Below are 26,522 nucleotides of genomic sequence, written 5' to 3'. Positions count from 1 at the left end.
GTTTGCCTTCCTTCTGCAGTCTCTGGGGAAATATCTGTTCTTTATCTTTTCCAGTTTCTGGAGGCTGTCCGCATTCCTTGGCTTGTTCCCCCTCTTCCAGTAAAGGCATCCCTCTGATCTCTGCTTCCATTGACACATCTCCTTCTCTGACTCTGAACCTTCTGCCTCCCTCTTGTAAGGACACGTGTGGTTATTTTGGGCCACCCATTTAACCCAGGATAACCGTCCCATCCCAAAATCTTTTAGTCACTTCTACAAAGTGTTTTTTGCAATGTCAGATAATATATTCACAGGTTGTAGGGCTTAATAAGTGGACTTCTTTGAGGGACTGTTATTCAGCCTACCACAGAAGGAAACCAATGTGTATAGTTCTACTATCTACTAAGTATATGAATATATACCAAGTATACCAAAAATAAACAGGACCTCTTCTAATCCTTCAAAAATATTGTGAAATACATTCCTTGATTTCCTTTTAAAGTGAAGAAACTGAGCCTCAGTACAGTTTGGGATTCTGTCCAATATCAGGTACTGGAATACAAACTCAGTCTCCCAGCTCTTATTGCGCTGGGTGCTGGAGCAGCAGGGGAGAGAGCATAAGCTAAAAACTGCAGGACAATCTGAGGTGATAAGTGCTATATCAGACGCATGGACTATAGCATTAGAGGAAGCTAAAGCAAGGAGTTTCAAGCCCTGGAAACGTTGTGTGAATCTTTCTCATTGACCCTCGGGCAAAATCTAAGATCCAAGGAAGAAGCAAAGGCAGCAAATTGAGTTCCCTGGGGGACCAGATATTATTCATCTTTGTGTGACTTGCACATAATTGTGCTCCATAAAAGTTGGGAAGAACCAAGACAGGCACATCAAAAGGAACAAGCCGTGTGTGAGACTGACGAAGGGCTGAAAGTTACCGTGGAAAGCATTCCGCGCTTTCATTTCATCTCTCTGTTCTACCTAGCAACTGATGACGCTAATTGTTTTCCCTGTTCTTATTGGAAGAGAGCCCTATGTGCCAGTCAGTTGCTAAATCACGGAAGTGTGGAAACGCTCCGCAGGGACTTGTCAGTGTTTGGGGTTAAAAGAATTCGAAAGAAAATTACGTCAGGGAGACTGATGGTGCGAGCCCCTGTTACCGCTCATCATTGTATTAACGGTGAAGCACAGTGATGCGCGTGAGTATCCCAAGTTCTCTTTGCTCCTAACTCGGAAGCTGAGGCAGCCTGGAAGAACAGCTTTTTTTCCTGAAACTTGTGGTGAGATAATGAAGAAGCCAGGGGCAGACACGAGTATTTATTAAGTCTAGGACTTGTAGGAGTGATGGACTAGCACGACCATTTTCCACTTCATGTTTGCTGTCACCGCCTGAGGGAGTGGAAAGACCCTGCTGGTAACCTCCTCACTTTCCCTCTGAGCACTACTCCCCTTCTTTTCTGCTCATATCCTTTTTTTTTTTTTCTACTTTTGTTTCTCCTCTTCACCAGCTTAGTTTGTCTCACAGGGATGTGGTCAGAGTTTCAGGGGCATTAAGTGTAGAGCAGATTCATTGTTTAGATTTATTTATGGTTTTCCTCCTCCCCACACACCCTAACTAACACAAGATTCAATAAAGATAAAACCCTGGTTCCAGGCCTGTTTACTGGGTGTGAGAAATATCAGTTGAGTAGAAGGAGGAATTTTTCATTGTTTTGGAGGCTTGCTCACTGGGGAAGCAGATGCCTTCTGTTGCTCCCAGTACTTGAGAAAGCCCGTAGGCTGTAAGCACCAGGCTTCTCTGCCCCAAGTAACTACTCTCCCAGTTGGGAGTCTGCCCTGAGAATGGGGGCATTGGCCGCCAGTGTCCCGGACACAGACTGGGTCACCACAGTCGGTGGTGATTCTCATGAACATGGCAGGAAAAAGCCCCTTCAAATCATCTGTGTATTAATTCCACAAACATTGATTGATGGCCTACTATGTGCAAGGTACTTTTGGGGATATGATTGTGAACAAGACAGATGTAATACCTGCTTCTATAGAAATTTAATCTAGACTCACCATTTCAATCAGAAATGGGAAAAGTTGGGAATAGGGTAACAGACAAATGATGGAATAAGGAAGGAGGGAGATAAAAGGTGGTATTTCTGGAAATTTTAAAGCTTATATATTACCTACATATGATTCTCAAAGAACTGTCCAATAATATGATGACAATGGTCCCTAAACATATTCTCTCAAGTGATGGTCTCACTAATCCTTTGTGGTAGGCTAAGGCTATATCCCTATTTAAAGATGAGGCAATCTAGGCCTAAAGAGACTGACTAAGCTCATGTTATGAGCAGAGTCCAAAGTGGAACTCAGGTCTTCTGGCCCTCCATCCAGGGCTTTTCCACAATATTGCAGCACCTCTGGATGTGGACACTTGAAACTTTGATAATTGGTAGAATGAGAACTAAAAAAGAAGGTTATAAAGGTTAGGGAAGGTCACTTTGTGCTCGTTATTCTCCTTTTGACTCCTTAGATTTATCTTCCATCTTCTCTGTTCTGCTTTGTGTCGTGAGAGGAAGTTGCTACAGACTTCGTCACCCAGTCTCTCTTGTGAGCTGATTTCTGTTTGGGTTTAGCCAATGGGAGACACCGTTAAGAAATTAGAGATCAAGAAGGAAAGAGGTTGGGGTATTTCTTTCTTGCTCCTTCCCCTCTTCATATGACATCTCTGGAAGTGGCTCTGTCCCTCCACAATATAGCTTTCCCTGAATGGCCCCTTCTTCATGGTTCTAGCTCCCATTGGACTTGGGTAACCCTGATTGCTACTCTTTTCAACCCTAGGGGTGATGGTAACGGCTTACCATAGTTGCCTATTTCTAGGTACCTCATTATCCCTTCTTTGTTCCTGTACCTTGCAAGGCATCCCTTCATTAAGTTCTCATCATCTGACCTATCTGGGGTGGTGGTTGTTTTCTGCTAGGATCCTGACTAAGTATTCTCAACCTCTAAGTGATGCTGTCAGGGAAGGGAGATGGGGTTATGAAAACAGACTCAGTTGACTCAATATTTGTGCTTAGTGCTCGCTCTGAATGGGTGCTTCTATACTCTATACCATTGATAGATGGAGGAATGCAGGGAGGAGATACTGGAGTGACTGAGGGTCACAATTCTAGGAAATCTCAAGATAACGCCAGTATCCCTTCCAGGGTGTCACTCTCTTCAACTCCATAACCAGCAGCTGACTGCTGCTTTCTTTGTGCTCCCATAACTCCTCTTCACAGCACTATAATTTTCCATTTACAAAAATCTTCCTTTGAGGCTCTGATCTCCTTGAAGACAGGGAGAGACCTCCTCATTTTCCTCTCCTTTATTTTCCTAACACTACCTGGTACACAATAGGTACTTAACAAATGCTGAGTGAAATTTATGTTTGTCCCTATGAAATTGAAGTTATCTGACTGTGAGCCACGGAGGACTTGGGCAGCAATAATAACTGCAAACTCACAAATGTGGCTTACCATGGTTGCAGAATTTTTATATATACTATATTCTCTATCTATCTTTCTATCTGTCTATCTATCTAATTTGTATAAAGATTTTTGTGCCTTTATAACTCATCCTGTTCTTCATTTCAGCCTTTGTGAAACTGTGAACTGGTGATGTGAGTGGATGTACTTGCATAGCTAAATGTGGTTTGTGTGTTTAATCCTGAAATAACCAAGGTCAGTCTCTTAATATTACTCATAATTTTGTGGATGTTTCAATCTGCTGTACCAACCTGCTTTATAAATGGTGGAGTCCTTCACAGACAAGGACTGATGATGACTAAGCCTCCTAAACTGCAAACTGGCCTAGTGTTAAAAGATGGACTTGCAGATTATCTGCTTAGAAATGACCTTGAGTTCAAAGAATTAACATAAGAAAATACAGACATTTGCTATTGACTTTATTAGTCTGTTTCCGTGGAGCTGTTGCTGAGGTACGTGCATGAGAAACTTCTCCCAGACAATTGTTTCACTCCTCTAAGGCCCTTCTCTTGGTTGACATTGAATCTATCTAAATCTGATAATTTCAGCTAATTTGTGGGTTTTCTTCTGACTAGTTGGGATTTCTGTCTATTCTCACTTAAAAACCATTGGCCTCAATCTTCATACCCCAGAGGATTGCCAAGAACTGAAAGGAGGTTAAAGATCAAACACATGGCCCTTCAAACACTATTGTTTTATGAAACCCAAATTGAGAAAGATGACAAAGGACATTCTTTCTGACATCTACAGTTATATTTATTATGTAAAAGCTTTCAAAGGATACATATTAAATCACATTTTGTTACAACTTCAATCTAGCATTCAAAAAGTTCATAAAATTGGGACTCTTCTGGTAGACACATATATGACCATCATTGCATAGAGAGTACAGAAGAAAAAAATCACTGAAACTCATCCATTCTCCAAGGCTGAACATGATCCTACAGTGGTCTCCTTTCTATTCCTCAAACATACTGAGTATGCACCCTCTTCAAGGACTTGGACTTACTGTTTTTTCCGGAAGTTTCTTCTCCTATGGCTCATTTCCTTGATTCACATCTCTGCTCAAACAGTACTTCCTCAGAGAGGCCTATTCTGGTCTTCCGTTCTAAAGAGCAGCCTTCTTCACCCTCTCTCCCCTTTCTCTGCTTTACTTTTCTTCCTAATCTTTGTCATCACCTGACCTTGTATTATATATTATTTATTGTCAACGTCCTTTTTAGAAATTAGCTCAGAGGGCTGGGACTTTGATTTGTTCATTGCTGTATCCCCAGCAACTAGGGCTATGCCTACTGAATTTCAGAAAATAATAAGACCTGTACAAAAGGAGACATTGGTAGCCTTCAAAGGGGCAGTCTCAAAAGAGTAGCCGAGATGTCAGACTGTCACATTCAGCTCTTTTTTGGCCTTCAAAAGTTCTTGTAGTTAGATCACTTGTTAAGAGAGAGGACTAACAGTTCATTCTTGCTGTGCATAAAACCACCCACTTGACTGCGCAGTTTGAAAAGTGCCCAAAGTTCCTCTTAACTAAAAATATCACTATCTACTTCCCCTACCCCCCATTCCCACGATGCCTGAAATTCCAAACAGTAGTTCCCAGGAATCATAATCATCTTGACCATATTAAGACATTGGGTACTTGGGAAGCCCAACAAGTAATCTGGACTTTGGTGACCTGGTTATCCAATCAGGTCCTGTAGGAAGTTCTGGGGCCTGGGCCCCTGGGGCTGGGAAGTTGGGGACAGTGTGTCATCCTTGACACAAGGGGGCACGAGAGAGCAACGATGGTCCTGAGGTGAGGAGCCTGGAAGAGTCTGGACTAAGAAGGGTGTGCCCCTGCCTGAGGGTAGGTTGGTAGTCTTACAGCCTGTGGGCCTCCCATCTGAGAGATCGGTGTGAGAGTGTTAGTGGCTCCTCCACTTAAGGATCTAAGGATGATCTTGGGCAATTTATTTAATCTCTCTCTCCCATTTTCTTTCTGTGAAATGGGGATTATAAGACCTACCTCAAAGGGTTGTTGTAAAGGAGTAAATGAAACCCATGTTTTTCAGGGGCTTGGCCTGGTCCCTACACATGATATGTGCTCAGTAAATAAATGCAGTTCTGATGGTTATGATAAGATGCCCACTGATCTGCCACCTCCCCCTGGGAGCGTTTCCACATCCCCTCACACAAGAGCAGGCTCTCCTCTGAGCTGCCCAATCACTCCATCAGTGCCTCTTTTATGGCCCTTACTGCTTGCTGCCACTTTTATTGCATTATATTTATTTATGTTACACGCTTCCATTCCTCCGTAATGCTGCAAATTCCTGGAGGAAAGAATCTGTGTTTGATTTGTTTTTCTTCTCCTGACATTCCTCATGATTCCTTGTACATGGCAGACAATAAATATAAATTGCCCCAATGGACAGACGATGGGGTTGTAAATTATAGATTTCAGTTCAATAAGTGAGTTTATGCCGCTAATATGTTCATGGAAAGGGAGAGAGAAGCCTAATTTCCTAACTATTGGAGCAAGAAGAGGGAATTGAGGATTAGGTTGAACTATATGAAATTACCATTTTTGTAGGACAGAAATGATCAAATATCAGCCTTTTCAAATGATTCCACCTTAATAGTTATATTAGAAACCTGATCCCCGGGCAACATACCCTGGTAGGATATAAATTATCCCAAAGTCTAAGGTAGTACAAGGGAGACAGAATGTCATGGACTTTTCTCATACTTTCTGTACTGAGTTACTGACTTAACATCTGTCAACAAACTATCACCACTGAGGTAATAATGTGGAGACCCACCTAAGGAGCAAAGTTGACTTGTAGCTATGGAGGCACCAGATGGGTAACTGGGCCCAAATGAAGAGAAAAGGCTGTGTGTGATGCCCTGGAGCAGAGCCACACATGGGTGCACAAGGGATAGAAGTTCAGATGACAGGCAGATGGAGTCTGGCTGTCCAGCCTGTAGGGGCCGAGCAGCCTTTGCAGTCAGGGCTGGCTGGAGGAGAACAACTGCTCCCAAACCAGGCATTAGACTGAGATTAGGGTTGGAGAAAAGAACATTACACTATACTTGGATAGCATTGTCAACAGACCGTATTTGTCTCCATCCACCTTTTATAAACTCTGGATAATGCCTATTTATGTGGTTATATTTTTACAAGAAAGCGAAATTAAATGAATTGTGAATATTCTGTTTGGAGATGAGGTTGGTGATACTCACCTAGAATAAATTTTCTCTCCAGACAGTAATTCCTCAAGTTGTTAATACCCTTTTTGCTGGTTGGCAGCTATCCGGAGGTCATAACAGGACCCACCCCCCCATACACACGTTCTGAGGAAAATTCTTTACCAATTCAACTTAGCTCAGTAACATGGCATCTTTCTTCCTTCTCCTCTCTTCATCCTTTAGCTGGACTCCGCTTTCTGAGTTACTGACTTAACATCTGTTTCTGCCTTTGAGTAACTGTGGGAGCTATTTCTAGCTGTTTCTTTTCTCCTCACTCCTGCTCCAGCCACGACACCTTCTTGCTCTCCAAGAACATGCCAGCCATGTTCTCTCCCAGGGGCCTTTGTGCTGTTCCCTCCACCTGGACCGCTGTCCCCAGATACCTGCGCGGCTCCCTCACTCCCCGCAGGTACTTGCTCCCAAGTCACTCTTCTCAGAAAGCCTTCCCTAAGTAGCAAAAAGCTAAGCCCCTTTTAAGCCCTAAGACCGAGAAGTGGCTAGAAGGTGAGCAAAGATAAATAGAATGGACAGCAGAATATAACTATTGTTTGTGGGACAGAGCGTGTGCATCTACGTCAACCCCTGGCCTGTGCTTTCCTAAGAGCCGATGCTATTAGGAAGAGAGACCCTCTGGGCCCACCTTTGAGTGTGTATTGCCTCCTACCCCCAGCTCCCACCCCCCAGGGTAAGTGAAAGCAGGAGGTAAAAGCCAGAGAAATACAGAGGCCGGAGAGAGGCCTTATGCTCTGCCCAAGCCTGGGTAGGCCCAGCCTCCTTGCTCAGCACTGTGGCTAACAAGCAGGATAAAAACCTCCAGGGAGGGAGCGCATGGAGCTGGGTGCCCTCTCTGAACTTTGCCGAACTCTCGCAATCCCAGTGCGTTCTGCAGGAAGGGACACTTAAACTGGTTTTGTAGAACTGGTAGTGTCAGTGGGAAGGGTCTCAGGAGGCCTGTTTCACTCACCTCTGGCCTTGGGGTCATCAATTCTAAAAGATGCCTGCATGGCATGAATTCTTTCATAAACAGTTTTAGAGAAAGGGAAAATACAGTGTTGCTTGCACAAAAGTTAATCCAATCATTTCTTTATTAAAGTGCTATTTCTTTATTAAAGTGTTTTTTTTTTCCCCTTAAATATGTATTTTCAATGAAGAAGAAGGGCTGAACATCGTAAGTGGTATTCAACATGGAAAACAGGAAACTGATACCCACCTGAGGTTCTCCATGGTGGCAAGAGCCACTTTAGAAGATCCATGTGCTGGAGGAATTCAAAAGGAGAGACAGCCTTGGGTTCAATAGTCTGGAAGGAATTTGGGGAAGTGTTTTCCATGACCACACGTACACACAGGCAAGAGAGACTCCCCAGACATGGCTCCCCACTTTGGAGGGCCCTTTCTGGCCCTTCTCTGTCCACATCCCTCTCCAAAGGCCAAGGAGTTCGTGAGGCCGGGGAGATGTGCTCACCTGTGTCTGTGCACCTCCACTCTAGACCACACGCCAGGCACCCGGGAACCTGGAGTTCCCCACCCAGATGACCCAAGATGGCTTGGGCTCACACAGGACTCTTCCTTTGGCCCATCCTCTGAAGGGTGGACTGTGCGGAAATGGCAAGGAACCTCCTATGCTCTAGGGATAGACAAAAGGCCGTGTTTGTGGGGCACATGGATGGAGCTTGAATGAACAGGAGTGTCTAACATGTGGGCACAAGACCCTTGGTGGTGCTAGATGGACCCAGGGTGGGAAGAGGACACAGACCAGGGACTGGAGGATGGGAGCCTGCTTTCTCTGTGTCACCACATTCAGGTGCAGAATTTAGAGAAGGCTGAGATTTCTAAAATTGAACTTGGCTTTTGAAGGCATATGAAGAAATATTTGTCCAGGTAGGAGGATGGAGCATATTGTATTTAACAGTTAGCTTGATTTATTCCCTTTACATATTTAGACCTCTGCTATATGGGCCCCATTTGTCCTCCTGACTCAGCCATGCAAATGTCAGGTTCATCCTAGGTGTGTCTTTGGAAATGGGTTTTGATGACTGGGAAGAATTTTGATGGGAAAGATTGGCAGGAGGTAATAAGAGTAAAGGCTAGGTACAGGTTTTTTCCCAGCACTATCAGCTAAGGATTGTTTAATATATGCAACAGCCTTAAACCCTAAACCAAATCTGTAATAAAATTAATATTATTTCACAACTATAGTCAATAAAGTGAAATGTTTTTTTTTTAAAAAAAGAGTAAAGGCTCGGTAGAGCCCCAAAATATATGAAGCAAATATCAAAAGATTTGAAGGGAGAAATAGAAAGTTCTACATAAATAGTAGGAGATCTTAGTACACAACTTTCAATAATGTATAGAACATCTAGATACAAGATCCATGAGAAATAGAAGACTTGAACAGTACTATAAATCAACAAGACAGAGCAGAAATATATAGAACGCTTTACCCAACAACAAGAAAACACACATTCTTCTTGAATGAACATGGATCATTCTCCAGGAATAGACCGTATGTTAGGCTACAAAACAAGTCTCAATATATTCAAAATATTGAAATCATATAATGTATATTCTCTGAATGCAATTGAACGAAGCTAGAAATCAATAACAGAGGGAGAAATGGAAAATTCACAAATTTGTGGAAATTAAACAATGTACTCTTAAGCAACCAATGGATTAAAGAGGAAATCACAAGGGAAATTAGGAAATATCTTGAGGCAAATGAAAATGTAAACACAACATACCTAAACTTATGGGTTGCAGCAACGGCAGCACTGAGAGGAAAATTTATAGCTCTAAATGCTTACATTAAAAAGGAAGAAAGACCTCAAATCAGAGACCTAACCTAAAAATTGGCTGATCTAACCCAAAGTAAGAAGAAGGAAGGAAATAACAAAGATTAGAGGGGAGATGAATGAAATAGAGAATAAAAAAACATAGAATCAACAAAACCAAAAGTCAGTTCTTTGAAAAAATCAATAAAGTTGACAAACCATTAGCTAGACCGACCGAAAAAAAAAAAAGAGTGAGGACACAAATAACTAAAATCAGAAATGAAAAGGGGGACATTAAAACTAACCCTGATGAAATAAAAAGGACAATTAGAGGATACTATGAACAACTACATGCCAAACAAATGAGATGAAATGGACAAATTCCTAGAAACACACAAACTACCTACACTGACTCAGAAAATAAATAGAAGATCTAAAAAGACCAATAACAAGATTTTGATTCAAAATCAAGATTTTGAATCAAAAACCTCCCCAAAAAGAAAAGCCCAGGACCAGAGAGTTTCACAGGTGACTTTTACCAAACATTCCAAGAAGAATTAACACCATTCCTGCTCAAACTCTTCCAAAAAATTGAAGATGAAGGAACACTCCCTAATTCATTCTATGAGGCCAACATCATCCTCATACCAAAGCCAGATAAAGATACTGCAAGAAAATAAAATTACAGACCAATATTCCTCATGAATATAGATGCAAAACTCTTCAACAAAATACTAGCAAACTGAATCCAACAGCATATTAAAATAATTATGCATTATGATTAAGTGGGATTTATCTTAGAGTTGTTCAACATAAGAAAATCAATTAGTAATACACCACATTAACAGAATGAAAGGAGAAAACCACATCATCCTCTTAACTGATGCAGAAAAGGCATTTGACAAAATCCAGTACCCTTTTTCGATAAAAACACTTAGTAAACTAGGAATTGAAGGAAACTTCCTCAACATGATAAAAAGTATATATGAAAAAATCATAGCTAACATCATACTCAATGGTGAAAGATTGAAAACTTTCCCTCTAAGACCAGGAACAAGACTAACATGTCCACTGTCACCATTGTTAGTCAACATTGTACTGGAAGTTCTAGCCAGAGCAATTAAGCAAAAGAAAAAAATAAAAGGCATTCATATTAGAGAGGAAGAAATAGAGCTTACCCTATTTGCAGATGACATGACCCAAAGATAGAAAATCCTGAAAAATCCACAACGAAAGTACTAAAGCTAATAAATTCAGCAAAGTGGCAGGGTACAATACCTCAAAATCAGTAGTGTTTTTATGCAGTACTAATGGGCAATCAGAAGAAGAATTCAAGAAAAAAAATCCATTTATAGTTGCAACTAGAAGAATCAAATATTGGAATAAATCTAACCAAGGATATAAAGGACTGGTACACAGAATAATACAAGACATTATTAAAAAAAAATCAAAGAAGACCCAACTAAATAAATTGAAGTATTTTCCATGTTCATGGATTGGAAGACTAAATATTGTTACTATGTCAGTTCTTCCCAAAGTAATTTGTAGGTTCATTGCAATCTCAATCAAAATTCAAACAGATTTCTTTGCAGAAATGGAAAAGCCATCCATTAAACTTATATGGAAAGGTACGGGGCGCCAAATAGCCAAAACCATCTTGAAAAAGAAGAATGAATTTGGAGGGCTCACACTTCCCAATATTAAAACTTATTACAAAGACATAGTAATCAAGACAGGATGGCCCTGGCACAAGAACAGACATATAGACCAATGAGACTTCAGAAATCAAACCTCTTATTTATGGCTGTTCTAGTTTGCTAATGCTGCCGGGATGCAAAACACCAGAGATGGATTGGCTTTCATAAAAGGCGGGTTATTTCATTACACAGTTACAGTCTTAAGGCCATAAAGTGTCCAAGGTAACATACCAACAATTGGGTACCTTCACTGGAGGATGGCCAATGGTGTCCGGAAAACCTCTGTTAGCTGGGAAGGCACGTGGCTGGGGTCTGCTCCAAAGTTCTGGTTTCAAAATGGCTTTCTCCCAGGACGTTCCTCTCTAGGCTTCAGCTCCTCTCCAAAATGTCACTCTCAGTTGCTCTTGGGGTGTTTGTCCTCTCTTAGCTTCTCCAGAGCAAAAGTCAGCTTTCAAAGTCATCTCCAAAATGTCTCTGTAAGCTGAAGCTCCTCTCTCAGTTCCAGTGTGTTCTTCCAAGGGTCCCTCTTGGTTGTAGCTCCTCTTCAAAATGTCACTTTCAGCTGCACTGGGGTATTTGTCCTCTCTTAGCTTCTCTGGAGCAAGAGTCTGCTTCCAATGGCTGTCTTCAAAATGTCTCTAGTTGGCAGCTCCTGTGCTTTCTTCAAAATGCCCTCTTGGCTGTAGCAACTCACTCCTTCTGTCTGATCTTATATAGTGCTCCAGTAATTTAATTCAGATCCACCCTAGATGGGCGGGACAACACCTCCATGGAAATTATCCAATCAGAGTCATCACCCACAGTTGTGTGGGGCACATCTCCATGGAAACACTCAAAGAATTCCAATCTAATTAAACACTGATAGGTCTGCCCACACAAGATTACATCAAAGATAATGGCGTTTGGGGGGACATAATACATTCAGACTGGCACAATGGCCAACTGATTTTTTAATATAGTTTTATTGAGATATATTCACATACCCTATAATCATCCACAGTGTACAATTATTCATAGTACCATCTTATAGTTGTGCATTCATCATGACAATCAATTTTTGAACATGTCCCTTACTCCAAAAAAATAAAAATAAAAATAAAAAAGAACATCTAAAACATTTCACCACCCCTTTCCCACCCTATTTTTCATTTAGTTTTTGTCCATTTTTCTACTCATCTGTCCATACACTGGATAAAAGGAGTGTGAGCCACAAGGTTTTCACAGTCACACCATGTAAGCTACATAGTTATGCCATCATCTTCAAGAAGCAAGGCTACTGGGTTGCAGTTCGGCAGTTTCAGGTATTTCCTTCTAGCTATTCCAATATACTAAAAACTGAAAAGTGATATCTATATAGCACATAAGGATGCCCTCCAGAGTGACCTCTCAACTCTATCTGAAACCTCTCAGCCACTGAAACTTTATTTTGTTTCATTTCACCCCCCCCCCCTTTGTTCAAGAAGATTTTCTCAATCCCACAATGTCGGGTCCAGGCTCATCCCCGGGAGTCATGTCCCATGCTGCCAGGGAGATTTATACGCCTGGGAGTCATTTCCCATGTAAGGGGGAGGGCAGTGGGTTGACCTGCCACATGGGATTAGAGAGAGAGGGGGCCACATTTGAGCAATAAAGAGGTTCTCTGGGGGAGACTCTTAGGCACAATTGTAAGTAGGCATAGCCTCTCCTTTGCAGTAACAGGATTCATAAGATGGCCAACTGATTTTTGACCACTCAATTGGGAAACAGTGTCTTCAACAAATGGTCTGGGAACGCTGGACCTCCACATGCAAAAGAATATACACAACCATATACAAAGATATACATACACCATATACAAATATCAATTCAAAATGGATCAAAGACCTAAATATAAGAACTAAAACTGTAAAAGTCCTAGAAGAAAATGTAGGGAGGCATCTTCAGGACCTTTTGTTAGGCAATGGTTTCTTAGATTTTATATCCAAAGTACAAGCAACAACAACAACAAAAATAGATAAATGGGATCTCATAAAAATTAAAAACTTTTGTGTATTAAAAGACTTTATCATTAAAGTAAAGCAACAGCCTACACAATGGGAGAAAATATTTGGTAATTGCAAAACTGATAAGGATTTAAAATCTAGAATATGAAAAGAAATTATTCAACTTAACAACGAAAAGACAAATAACCAATTAAAAATATGGGCAAAAGATTTGAATAGATGTTTTTTCAACAAAGATATACAAAAGGCTAAAAAGTACATGAAAAGAGGCACAGCATCATTAACCATTGGGGAAATGCAAATCAAAACCACCTTCTTTGCAGAATAATAAAATGCAAAGTGTGAAATAATGAGGTACTATTTCACATCCAATAGAATGACTACTATTAAAACAAACAGAAAATTACAAGTGTTGGAGAGAATGTGGAGAAATAGGAATGCTCATTCCTTGTTGGTGGGAATGTAAAATGGTGCAGCCACTGTGGAAGACAGTCTGGTGATTCCTCAGTAAATTAAGTATAGAATTACCATGTGACCTGGCAATCCCACTGCTGGTATAGACTCAAAAGAATTGAAGGCAGGCATTCAAACAGATATTTACAGACTGACGGTCATAGCGGCATTACTAACAATTGCCAAAATGTGGAAGCAACTCAAGTGCCCATCAACCAATGAATGGATAAACAAAATGTGGTGTATACATACAATGGAATATTATTCAGCCATAAAAAGAAATGACATTCTGATTCATGCAACAATATGGATGAACCTTGAAGACATCAGTCATTTTGAGTGAAATAAGCCAGACACAAAAGGACAAATGTTGTATGTTCTCACTGATATGAAATAATTAGAATAAGCAAACTCATAGAGTCAGAATCTAGAATACAGGTTACCAGGGGCCAGATTGGGAGTAGGGAATGGGCAGTTAATGCTTAATTGGTATAGAGTTTCTATTTGAGATGATAGAAAAGTTTTAGTAATGGATGGTGGTGGTGGTAGCACAACATTGTGAATGTAATTAACAGCACTGAAATATATATCTTAATATGATTAATAGGGGAAATGTTAGATTGTACATAAAATAACAGAATAAAAAAATTTTAAAAATCCATGGAACTATACTACGCAAACAGTGGACCCTAAGTTAAACTATGGTTGTGCTTCCATCAATTGTAACACACTAATGCAAGATGTCAGTAATAGGTTGGTATATGGGAACCCTGTATTTTATGCATGATTTTTCTGTAAATCCACAACTTCTCTGGAAAAAAAAAAGAGTAAAGTCTCAGAGATAGGATTTTTCAGCAAGTGCATAGCAGAGAGGGAGAAAGCCATTCGTTGCTATGCACCTTTTTTATGGCAGCTCTTTGGCATGGCATGGAAGGATGTGTTAAGGTTCTCTAGGGAAACAGAACCAACAAGAGATATCTGTAAAGATTTTATAAAGGTGTCTCACGCAACTGTGGGGATGCACGAGTCCAAATTCCGTAGGGCAGGCGGCAAACTGGCAACTCCAATAAAGGTGTTCTGTGAACTCCTCAGGAGATGCTGGCTAGCTGAAGAAGGAATGAAGGTCCTCTCTTTCTCCCTTAGAAGTATTCAACTGATTGGATTAAATCCAGCTGATTGAAGTCTCATTGTGGAAAACATGCCCTTTGTGGATGTAATCAGTCACAGGTACAGTCAATTGACTGATGATTTAATAAACCAGCCTTGTGGTTTATTAACCAGCCATAAATGTCCTTGCAGTAATGGTTAGTCCCATGCTTGCTTGACCAGACACCTGGACACCATCACCTGGCCAAGTTGACATGTGAACCTAACCATCACAGTCCACCCTTGTCAACTTGGCAGTTACACACATCACCTTAAACCATACTTTATCTCTAAGTAGAGAACAATAACAGACATATATTTCACCTAACAATACTCAGCAGTCCTGCATACAACTGGAAATGCACTAAATCTCTCCAGAATAGGGTACAAGTCCTTGGGTGACATTGACTCTTAAACTTGATTTCCTTTAACTTAAAATACTGTGAAATGAACAATACAGCATATGTCATATGATAAGGGGATAAGATAGAGAAGAAAACAAAGATATTTGCTTTATGGACAAATGCAAATGTAACAAAACAAGGAGGAAATATTCATGCTCTCGTAGTCCTTGTTTCTATAACTGGTCACATGGTCCTAGTTCATATTTATCACTACCTTCTTCCACTACCATTCCATGTTCCCTTTACCCTCAGCAAGCACTTCAACTTGCCAGGGTTTTTGCCTCATGTGGTGACCCAAACCTTCATTCCTGAAGTTTCTTGGCCATTGGTAGTCCTGCCTGGATTGGGTTGTTGCAGTTTTCCATTGACTTTAATAACAGGGCATGGTAGGACTAAGAGATACCCTAGGGGATCTCCTGTATTCCAGGAAAACTCTTCTTTACCTCCATTGTGTAGTTGAAATGCTATTTCCCCTTGATAGTCAGGATCAGTCACAGCCAGTACAGTAATCCCCTTCCTTGCCTGTTGATTCAGAGGCATGAGAAGCCCCAAGTGGCCAGGTGGCAGCCTTAACTTCCAGTTCAACGGGATTATTGTTGTGTTTATTGGTGGAAGCACTCCTCCTTTTGACCACTGAACTACAAGACCAGCAGAGCTTAAGGTTGCAGGGACAGAAAGCAAAAATTTTCCTAGTGGATCACTAGGAGTGATAGTGAGTGGTGCCACTCCTGTTTCCACCCCTTGATTCCTGGACCCATGAATCCTGGCTATGGGAGAAACAGCACTATAGAGTGGACGCTGATTCACAGCATACACAGCCTCCTGGGAGAACACTGATCCAGCCATGTAAAGTATTGCCACCTACCTGGTGCCGTAATTGAGTCCTCAAAAGGCCATTCCACCGTTCTGTCAACCCAGCGGCCTCTGATGATGGGGAACCTGGTAAGACCAGAGAATTCCATGAGCCTGTGCCCACTCCCTCACTTCACTTGCTGTGGAGTGGGTTCCTTGGTCAGAAGCAATGCTGTGTGGAATACCATGATGGTAGATAAGGCATTCCATAACTCCGTGAATGGTAGTTTTGGCAGAAGCACTGCATGCAGGGAAGGCAAACTCATATCCAGATTATGTGTCTATTCCAGTGAGAAAAAATCACTGGCCCTTCCATGACAAATCCATTCTAACATTCCAATCTCTCTAGGCCTTTGAATCCCCCCCTCTACATTATACCAGGGCAGTTCTGGCATTTCGACATCAGGTAATGCTGGCCACCTTTTGATCCATGTTGTAGCCAACCACCCAAACAAGCTGTTAATGCCCTTTCTAACCCCTTGAGCTATAACACTGAATGCAGAATCTCTGCTTAGTGGGCCCATATCAATAAATTCAGCCTGATCCAACTTTATATTCCTCCCACCATTATTCTACACCCTTAACATCTGCTCCCATACATATTCCCCTGATTTTTGTCTATAAAAATTGGAAAACTCATGCAGTTCTTTTGGAGTATAGCATACTTCCTCATTGGTTACACTTTGTACCTTACCTTTCGGGGCCTGTTGGGACTTTAGTTACAGGTCTTGAAGCAAAGACTGGTGGTAGGGGTGGGTCATGAAAAGAGTTAGAAGTATCCCTCAAGCCATTTACCTCAGAACATTCCATTACAGTTTCATCTTGTGAAACAAGATTAATCTTTCCAGACAGAGGAGTGAGGGCTGCTTCCTCAGGGGAGGTGATTATAGGTTTAGCAGTCACTGAAGGGTTAATCTCTCTAGGTGGAGGTTGGATGGCAGGCTCCTTAGGGCAGACTGGAGGTTGGGCAGGTGTTTCCTTAAAGCAGGCTAGAGGTTCGGTAGCTGTCTCCTCAGGGCAGACCATTATAGATATATCTAGCAAAGACTCAACAGAATCCAGGGTTCCAGTGTCCTCACTGCCATTATTATCAATCCAAACATCTCCATCCCAAGTTTCAGGATCCCATTCTTTTCCAATCAATGCCTTTACTTTAACAGCAGACACCCTGTGAGTTTGAGATTTTAGTTTAAGTTGTAAATCTGCTGCTTGCACAATGAGACTCTGGGTCTGGTTTTCAGAAATCTCAAGTCTGTGGCCACAGGAATAAGTTTTTCTTTCAAGGCACACATAGAAACCTTTACATCTGTTATATGACATTTAAGTTTCAAATTTGAGGCCTTTAGCTTCTCCTTTTCTCATAACTTTATCCAGTGTATCTAAGAGCAACCAGCCAACATCAATACAACTCTTAACTCCACACAGCTCTGTTAAGGTGTCAGAAACACTGTCACCCATGCAAAATTAGATGAAATAGTTTCAGTGGCCGAGAGATTTCGAATGGAGTCAAGAGGTCATTCTGGTGGACATTCTTATGCACTATATAGATAACACCTCTTAGGTTTTAATGTATTGGAATAGCTAGAAGTAAATACCTGGAACTACCAAACTCCAACCCAGCAGTCTGGACTCCTGAAGACAATTATATAATAATGTAGATTACAAGGGGTGACAGTGTGATTGTGAAGACCTTGTGGATCACACCCCCTTTATCTAGTGTATGGATGAGTAGAAAAATGGGGATAAAAACTAAAGGACAAATGGGGTGGGATGGGGGGATGATTTGGGTGTTCTTTTTTCACTTTTATTTTTTATTCTTGTTCTGGTTCTTTCTGATGTAAGGAAAATGTTCAGAGATATATTGTGGTGATGAATGCATAACTATGTTATCATACTGTGGACAGTGGATTGTATACCATGGATGATTGTATGGTGTGTGAATGTATTTCAATAAAACTGAATTTAATTAAAAAAAAAACACACAAAAAAATACTGTCACCCAGAGCCCTGCTTCATACAAGAATATGATTAGGAGAATCAAGTGGTGATATTTTGTGTATCTCCATTGCCAACTCATGCCATGGACTGTCAGTGCCATTTTGATTATTGGAAATGGAGTCATTAGTGCCTTTGAATCTAATTAGAGTAGAAAACAATTGTAAAAGCCCATTTTAAGATTCTGTTTTTCAAGAACTACCAAGCTGTATTAGTCAGGGTTCTCTAGGACAACAGAACCAACAAGAGATATCTGTAAATATAAGATTTTATGAAAGTGTCTCACACAACTGCGGGGATGCACGAGTCCAAATTCCATAGAGCAGGCAGTGAACTGGCAACTCTGATGAAGATGTATGAGGAACTCCTCAGGAAACACTTCACTGACTAGCTGAAGAAGCGAAGGTTCTCTCTCTTTCTCCCTTAAATGTCTTCAACTGATTGGATTAAATCCAGCTGATTGAATTCTCTCATTATGGAAGACACACCCTTCATTGATGTAATCAGTCATAGGTGCAGTCAATTGACAGATGATTTAATAAACCAGCCTTCTGGTTTATTAACCAGCCATGAATGTAGTTGCAGTAATGGTTAGGTCAGTGCTTGCTTGACCAGACACCTGGACACCATTATCTGAGCAAGTTGACACCATCACCAGACCAAGTTGACACATGAACCTAACCATCACAAAGGCCTTTCCAGCCTGGGTTCTGCTTCTGTCTCAGACATCCTCTTCTCAGTTCCCCTCTGTTATGCTGTGCTCCAGTGTCCTGGGCCATCTGGTTCCCACATGTGGCTCTTTCTCAGACCTCCTGCCTCTGCACACAGGTTTTCCTCTCTGCTCCCACTGCCTTCCTTCCTGTATCCTTGGCCCAGGCTGACAACTCCCCTAAGACATCACCTTCTCTGAGGACCCAAGCCCAGTACAGACACCCATCACACTTTTTTGAAACTGCTTTTGTCTGTCTCCACCAGACAGTGAGCTTCTCAGAGGAACTGAGACGAGAAGTTCAGAGTGAGGGTGGCAGAAAGGTCAAACAATTTTGTTTCATTTTTAGCTTACCTTTAACCTTTAGTGTTTGTCACAATCCTTACAGTAATACTTGGCCATAAGAAAGAGTAGGAAAAAAAAAATAAGAAAATGGTGGATGGGTGTGGTTTGGTATAATCACAAAAGCACTGTGCCTTTAAAAATATTTTTCTAAGGAGGCCTGAGTTTCTATGCTGCTTCTCCTTCTGATTGCTGTGTGAGAAAGAGATCATGCATCCAGGGATAGGGGGCCCTTCATTGGTAAAATAAGGGTTTGGGTTATCAGGGGTTTCAAGCCCTCAGTTTCTGAGCATGCCCTCAAGGACAGCTGCCCCCAGGAGGAACCTTATGAGTGGTCTCTTCCCTTCTCCTGCAGACCACAGTCATACTCTGTTCTTTACTTAGAGGTTGAAGTTACCTGTAAAATTTTATCCTAATTAAGAATGATCAAAAGAAGGTCAAGACAATAGGCTATAGTTCTAAAGTCCTTTCCAGTCTCCAATTCCTGGGGTTCTGTAATTCATTAAGAGGAAAATAATAGCTGGGGACTGTAGGTAATGGATGCATCTGAACACAGGGCACTGATCTGGGATGCACTTTATGGATTTGACCCTCTGTGACCCTAAATACCTTCTTTCTCCCTCCTTTGCCTCCCTCCCAGGGACTCATTCTCTGAGATATTTTTGCCTGGACATTTCGGATCCCGGCCATGGGATCCCTGAATTTATTTCAGTTGGATATGTGGACTCCCACCCTATATCACCACATATGACAGTGTCACTCAGCAGAAGGAGCCCCGGGCCCCCTGGATGGCAGAGAACCTTGCATCTGATCACTGGGAGAGGTACACTCAGCTGCTGGGGGCTGGCAGCAGGCATTCAAGATGGAGCTGCAGTATCTGCAGTGTCGCTACAATCACTCAGGTAGGGAGTGCAGCAGAGATGTATGCTTTTCTTCACTAGCTCCCACCCCAGCAGAGAGGCCCCCGGGCTGACAGCGAATGTGAGCAGTCACTGAGTTGTACTCTCCAAGGCTTTTGGCAAAGCCTGGAAAATCTGGGTTGATGGAGTTCAGTGCCTACCATCTGCCCTATGCATCTTCCAAATTGTCTGTCTCTTCCCCAGGAGGCCTTTGTTCTTTGCTCCCCCTACAACTTACCCCCTCCCCATTCAGGCTTCTGATCTGTAGCTTCTTTCCCATCCTAAATTTGGCCATTCTGTGTCTCATTTCCTGACAGCCAGGCTTAGAGATTTGCTTGCTTATGCATAATGACTTACTATGTTAACTTTCCCCAGGGGTATTTCTGCATCTTGCATCTCTCTCTCTCCCCCACAGTACTTATAATAACCACAAAGTTTATCAATTAATCATTCACATTATAGTGTAATTCCCAAAAGCTGGAATTACCATGCTCTTTTGGCATGTGGTAGGTACTCTGCAAATATCTGTTGATAGATGGACTTATATAACAGGGACCTCCTGGAGTCTCCGTGATGTCCTGGCAGACCTGTGGGGTGATTTATTCTAGGGCAGAGGATCCTTCCAGCCATGCCCCATGTTGTGCCACATGGGTACCTACCTCCTCAGTCCATGTATAAGCCCTTCCTGGCCTGCATGTGTGTTCCAGGGTTTCACACCTACCAGAGAATGATTGGCTGCGAGCTGCAGAACGGCAGCACCACAGGATTTCTCCTGTATGCATATGATGGACAGAATTTCATGATCTTCAATAAAGACACCCGTTCCTGGATGGCTGTAGACAATGTGGCTTCCACCACCAAGTGGGCATGGGAAGCCAGTGTGCATGAGTTACAATATTAGAAGGATTGGCTGGAAACAGAATGTATTGCCTGTTTGAAGAGGTCCCTGGAGTATGGGAAAGATATCCTACAAAGGACAGGTAAACAGAAGAGAGAACACCTTTTCCCCTCTTCTCCAGCACCGTCAGTTTTATACTTACCTTCCTCTGATCTAGGTAATAGTCACACTGTTTGATGTCAGTCTCTTTAATTGACTATCATGATTCATAACTCCCCATGAAAAGCTTTTCTTGTTGCTTTTGGTTAGCATCTTGACAAGATTCAGCAGCTCTCCTTTCCTTGATAGAGTGGAGTACCTCCAGGGAGACCTCCTTTTGGGTGATCCAGTGAGGCAAATCCTTCTGTTTTCTGCCAATAATAAATTGGGAAATGCTTTGGAAGGTGGAGTAATTCTTACAAGTTGTTTAGTAACTAAGGGCTTACATAACACCAGGATGAGGAAAAATCTGTATTTACAATGGAGGCAGAGTCATTGTTTAATTAAAGCATTTATGATAAGTTTCCTTTCAGTGAGGAGTTCCTCTTATTCATTTATCGTATGATTCAATTGATAGACTTCTAGTTAATACAGAACTTTTCAGGTGTAATCTTCAAAATGAATTACACTTGTGTTACATAATAGAAAACTCCTAGACAGAAGTTGCCTTTTCCCAAAGGAGTAATCTATAGTGGTGGGTCTTACCAGAGCTGTGGTTAGCCTGTAGGGGAGGTGTCTTGGCCGCAGTTAGGAATAGGGACTGCCAGTCTGAGATCATAGGCTGTGGGGACAGATGACTAGAGTTTGAACTCTGACTCTCCCATTCACCAATTAAGCCTCTTAATTTGGTTAATGGTTGTAGGCAACAGAAACCTACTCCAACTAGCTTAAACACCAAGAGGAAAGACATTGCAAAGGTAGTATCAGTTGTGTTAGGGCAATTGTGGGGACCTGAGGACACAAAACTAAGATTTGAACTGCCTTCTCCATTAAGTAAGGGATGTGGCTGACAGTTCCTATCACATCCTTATAGCTTTACCAATCCGGAAGGATGGGCTTCTCTCTCCCAGCTCTAGTTACCAAAAACAAATAAACAATAAAAAAAAAACAACAATAAAAAAGACTCTGGTCTGGGTTGCATCATGGGCCAGTTTGGACCAATCACTCTGTCCATCAGGGTGCATTTCTAAGATTGGCCCTGACAGTCAGAGACCTGGCAGGAGCTGAATGGCACACTCAAAATGGCTTATCTGAAGAGAATTCAATGAAGGGATTATTTACCAAGGTATAATTAGGACTGAGAAAACCAGTAAGGGATGGTAAAGTACCTAGAAACTGGCAACGATGAGAAGCGTTACACGCCCTAGACTGAAGGGGCAAGGGGAGGGCATATCGTTACCAGAACCCAGCCGGAGCTGGGCCCTGGAGGAGAACCTCCCAGCAAGAGCTGTGACTGTGAGGAACACGGCCGCTGGCAGAACCCTGGTGAGGTGGGGTGGGGAACTGATGGTGAAAACCCCAACCTCTCTCTCTCCTCCCTTCTGATGTCTTACTGAGGATGCTCTTCCCAGTGGTTACACCCAACCAGAAGCCAGAAAGCAAGGGAGCCCTGGAGATGCAGTCTGATGAATATAGTCTCCTGGGTTGCAGAGCAGGACACAGAAGGGCAGATCCCAGATCTGGGGGCTGGCAAAGAGAGAATAACCGGTACACGCAGTTTGGGTGGTAGGATTAAGATTGGTAACTGTTAACGGAAGCACGTGTTGCAGTGGGAGTGGACTAATTTTCCAAAATATGGTGTGTGTATGGCAGGGAGGGGATTGCTGTTCTCAGAAAAAGTGGGACTAATGGATGCTGGGCCAAAAAGCAATAATCGTGAGTGAAATAAATAGATGTGATAATGCCCATCTCACCAAAATTAAGGTGAAATAATGTACATGAAAGCACTTTGTAAACTGTAGATTTCCATTCACACATTAAAGGTTTTTGTTGCCAGACTGAAGAACTTTTGACAGCTTAGGACCTGGTTGAGATCAGTGGCCAATTTGGGGTTGTACAGGACCCTTAATCACTGAGTCATTTTAGGCTGAGACTAGGCAGGTATGGGGAGGTGTCAGGAGTTTCAACTTCCTGATCTTGATGAGTTGCGTAGACATTGACTGCAAATGACAAGAACCCTCAGTTGCCTGGGAATCCAACACTGGGGAGAGAGTAGGGAAACTGAGACAGAGTTGCCATGAATTGGAATTTGCTGATTAAGACTAATCTTGTTGACTCTCTTTGGCTGTGAGGAGCTCTCAGAGAAATGGGGGAACCTGGGCAACTATAAAGTACAGGAAGTTTGACCTCTATACCTGCTCCCCCTTCTAAGCCTCCTTTCTGGCTACAAGCAGCATCTTAGTAGGGTCTCAACTCTTCTGTCAAAACTCACTCTGAGTTCAGTTTCTTACAAGCACTGTCAAAAAAGCAGAGCGTCTCCCAGTGGTATTTATATTTTATTTTTAATGTCAGAGTGAAAGAATTTTTCTACTACTAAATTTCATGCCTCGGTTAAAAAACAAGGGAGATGATGTTGCGCTGGAAGGCTCTTCCCTGGATCAGTGGTGGCAGGTGGAAGGTGGAGGTGAGGAGGTCAGTCTTAGAGATGAGCAAGGAACAGACCCTCCAGATAGTGCTGTCAGGCTGTATATGTCTGATGTCTGCATGTGACCTGATCTCAGCAGGAAACGTTAAAGATAAGACCATATGAAAAATGAATAGGGTAGTCAAGAGGAAGTGGGATCATAAAGGGAGAAGTTCTTTGTTGTCATCTGCTGAGCCCCTCCATATTATGAATCCCCATACCCCCATCCAAGGACACAACTATGACATGATCTATTACATATATTTGTGTCTGTTGACAACCACCAAAGTGTCATCCCACTTGCCTTGAATAGACAAGGCAATTCTGAGCCAAAGCTGTACTGAGATGACTGTGTTATTTATTTACAGTAAGCACAGAACTGGGAACTTGGAGTACTGAGTTCTAATCTCCATCTTGTTGCTAAATTAATTATTAGGAACAGTCACACAATTTGTGGTTCACTTTTTCTGTGACTCACAAAGGTATTTCAAAGTTTAATAGTAAGCAGTCCCAACACACTTTCCAACTACTCAGAGTTGTAGGCTGCAATTCACATTCTTCATTCTCTAGTACAGAGCCCTAGTAGAGAGTGCACAATAAACAAGTTTATTGTTGATGAATGTAGATTCTGGGTCATCCTTGATTTTAGATGTTTCCTGTAATGACGAAAATTTATTGGGAACCTCTGTTGCCAAGTTCTAATATTGTATACTCTGTCCATGAAATATTTCTCCTATTTAACTTTACTTTCTTCTTTCTAGACCCCCTCCTGGTCAGAATAAATCACAAAGAAACTTCAGGGATTTCAACTCTTTTCTGCAGAGCTCATGGTTTCTGCCCCACAGAGATTTCCATGACCTGGTTGAAAAATGTGGAAGAAACTGTCCAAGAAATTGACTATGGAGAAATTCTTCCCAGTGCGGATGGAAGCTATCAGACGTGGATATCTGTCAAGAAGGTCTCTTGGAGCAGTGTCAGTGACGGCGTCCATGTGGTTCTTCAGGTGCCTGGGGGTGAGGACGGAGGTTGCGGCTGTCTGTGGTGGGAGATGGAGGCAAACGGGCAAGCGGGAAGCTCTGCTACCTGCCGGGTAGGTGGGGCTGGGTCTCTGCATTTCACATGGATGCTTTAGAGTAGGTCTTTGCAGCCAGTGGTTCCCACACGTTTTGTCCTCAGGAATCCTTTATACTCTTAAAAATTACTGAGGAGCCCAAAGACCCTTTGTGTATGGGTTATATCTGATGCTATTCACTATATTACAAATTAAAAATAAGAACATTTTAAACATTAGAAAACTCAAGAGCATATCCCATTAGACTTCAGAGCTATGAGTTCATCAAATGTTATGTAGCCGCTAGAAAACTCCGCTGTGTGCTGAAAGATTAAGATTAAAAAAGATAAATCACATTAAAAATATAAATAGATACATTTTTAATTAATTTTTTTCTAAAATAAGTAAGAAAAATATAGATAAATTTTAAAAAATTTAAAAAGGCAAGTCATGACTTAGACCTCATGATGGACTCCCTGAAAGGGTCTGAGGGGCCCATCTGGGGTCTTCGGACCACACTTTGAGAACCTCTGTTTTGGTTTATTGCCCTACCCAGGAACTGTGAGTGAGAGGCTGCAGAAAGAAAAGTGCTGTTGGGTTTCCAGACGATCACAGGGACAGTGTGCCAGAATGTTAATATAGAAAGGGAGGGGGACTTGTGGGTTTTTCCTCATTTGCTCTGTTTCAGAGTCAGGAACTATCCCTCTGGTGATGAAAGCCATCACTGGGTCCACTGCCCTGGACATTGTCCTGGCTGGAGTTCACGTCCTAGCCTGGAGAAGAAGACCCCAAGGTGAGAGGCACATGGAAGGGTTGTGGGGGGCAGCAGACTGTTTCTTTCCTGCAGCTTCAGAGTTTTATTTTCTGCACCTGCCACTCATATCTCCACTTAGAACTCGGTTGGCCCTTCCTTTGGATTTACAGAAGGGCCTGGGACATCTCTTCCACAGTATGGGGAACCCACAGTATAGAAAATGTTTACAAGGAAAGTGGTCTGTTTTCATAGGTGATGGCTGACATCAACAAGTAGTACAACTATCCAGGTGAATTTCCCCTAGAAGTTGGCTCACAGAGGCTACAGTGATTTTGTATTTTTCCAAGACATATTCTTATTATTAATTACTACTGACTTCTAACGGAATTTTGTCCCTTGTTTCAAGACTTCAGTAAATTTTCTCATTTCGACAACCATTTTTCTGCCCTAATCATAAGAAATCTCCTTTCCTTCTAAATTCATTTTCAGCACATGAAATGTTGGATGCTTTTATAAAATGGGACTGGGGGTAAGGAAAAGGGGAAAGAGAAATGGAAGATATATAAACTCTTGATGCCTTGGGAGGGGGGAATAAATTCATTCAGTAAATATGAGTTAAATACCTACCATAAGCTAGGCACTTTACTGCATGCTGGAATATAGCAATGAAAAAAACAGACATGATCCCTGCCATCACAGGGCTTATCGTCTAGTCTTGTAAGGTCTTTTCCCTCTCTGGCTTCACTAGTTGCTCAGGTTGATCACAGCATAATATTGAGGAGACCTGGATCATGGATTTGAGCCTATTGTGGGCCAGGAGCTTGTCTTTGCTTCATAGCCACAGACTTCAACCCCAATTCAGATGATAATGTATAAAAGCATGTTGTCAGATCAAAGCAAAGCCAACTCATTGCTAGAGAATCAACTTAGAAAGCTAGTGGGTCATTACTGTTTTCTTTATAAATAAAGTATCGCCCCAATCCCAATCCAATAAGTGATAGCTGTTAAAGCAAAAATGATTTTTTTTTAATTTTTTTTTTTTACAGTAACACACCTCACTCAAGAAGGCTGTGAGTTCCTGCTTTTTATCTTGTGGAGTTTGTGAATTTGAGTTAAAATGTGTCAAGTACTAAGAGAATCTTTACCAAGCAAGCTACACGTGTCAATGCCTGCATCTCAGGTTTGCCAAATCATTGCATGCTTTATTTTTGAGCTATAAGGAAACATGCACCATAATGACTAAGCCCTCTTTTC

General features: G+C 41.9%; 1 protein-coding gene across 1 annotated transcript; it reads left to right on the top strand.

Moving 5' to 3' along the window:
• Positions 1-1,037: 1,037 nt before the first annotated feature.
• LOC119526267 (major histocompatibility complex class I-related gene protein) lies at positions 1,038-26,522 on the top strand. Its single transcript, XM_037825227.1, is given in 7 exon segments — positions 1,038-1,172; positions 19,705-19,901; positions 19,904-19,966; positions 20,671-20,943; positions 24,225-24,476; positions 25,203-25,307; positions 26,315-26,522. Coding segments are annotated over 6 exon segments (801 nt in total). The 5' UTR covers positions 1,038-1,172; positions 19,705-19,852; the 3' UTR covers positions 26,374-26,522.

The sequence above is a fragment of the Choloepus didactylus genome, chromosome 2 (genome assembly GCF_015220235.1).
Source record: "Choloepus didactylus isolate mChoDid1 chromosome 2, mChoDid1.pri, whole genome shotgun sequence".
Lineage (NCBI taxonomy): Eukaryota > Metazoa > Chordata > Mammalia > Pilosa > Megalonychidae > Choloepus > Choloepus didactylus.
Note: the sequence above shows the minus strand (reverse complement) of the source record. Positions and strands in the feature narration are given on the sequence as shown.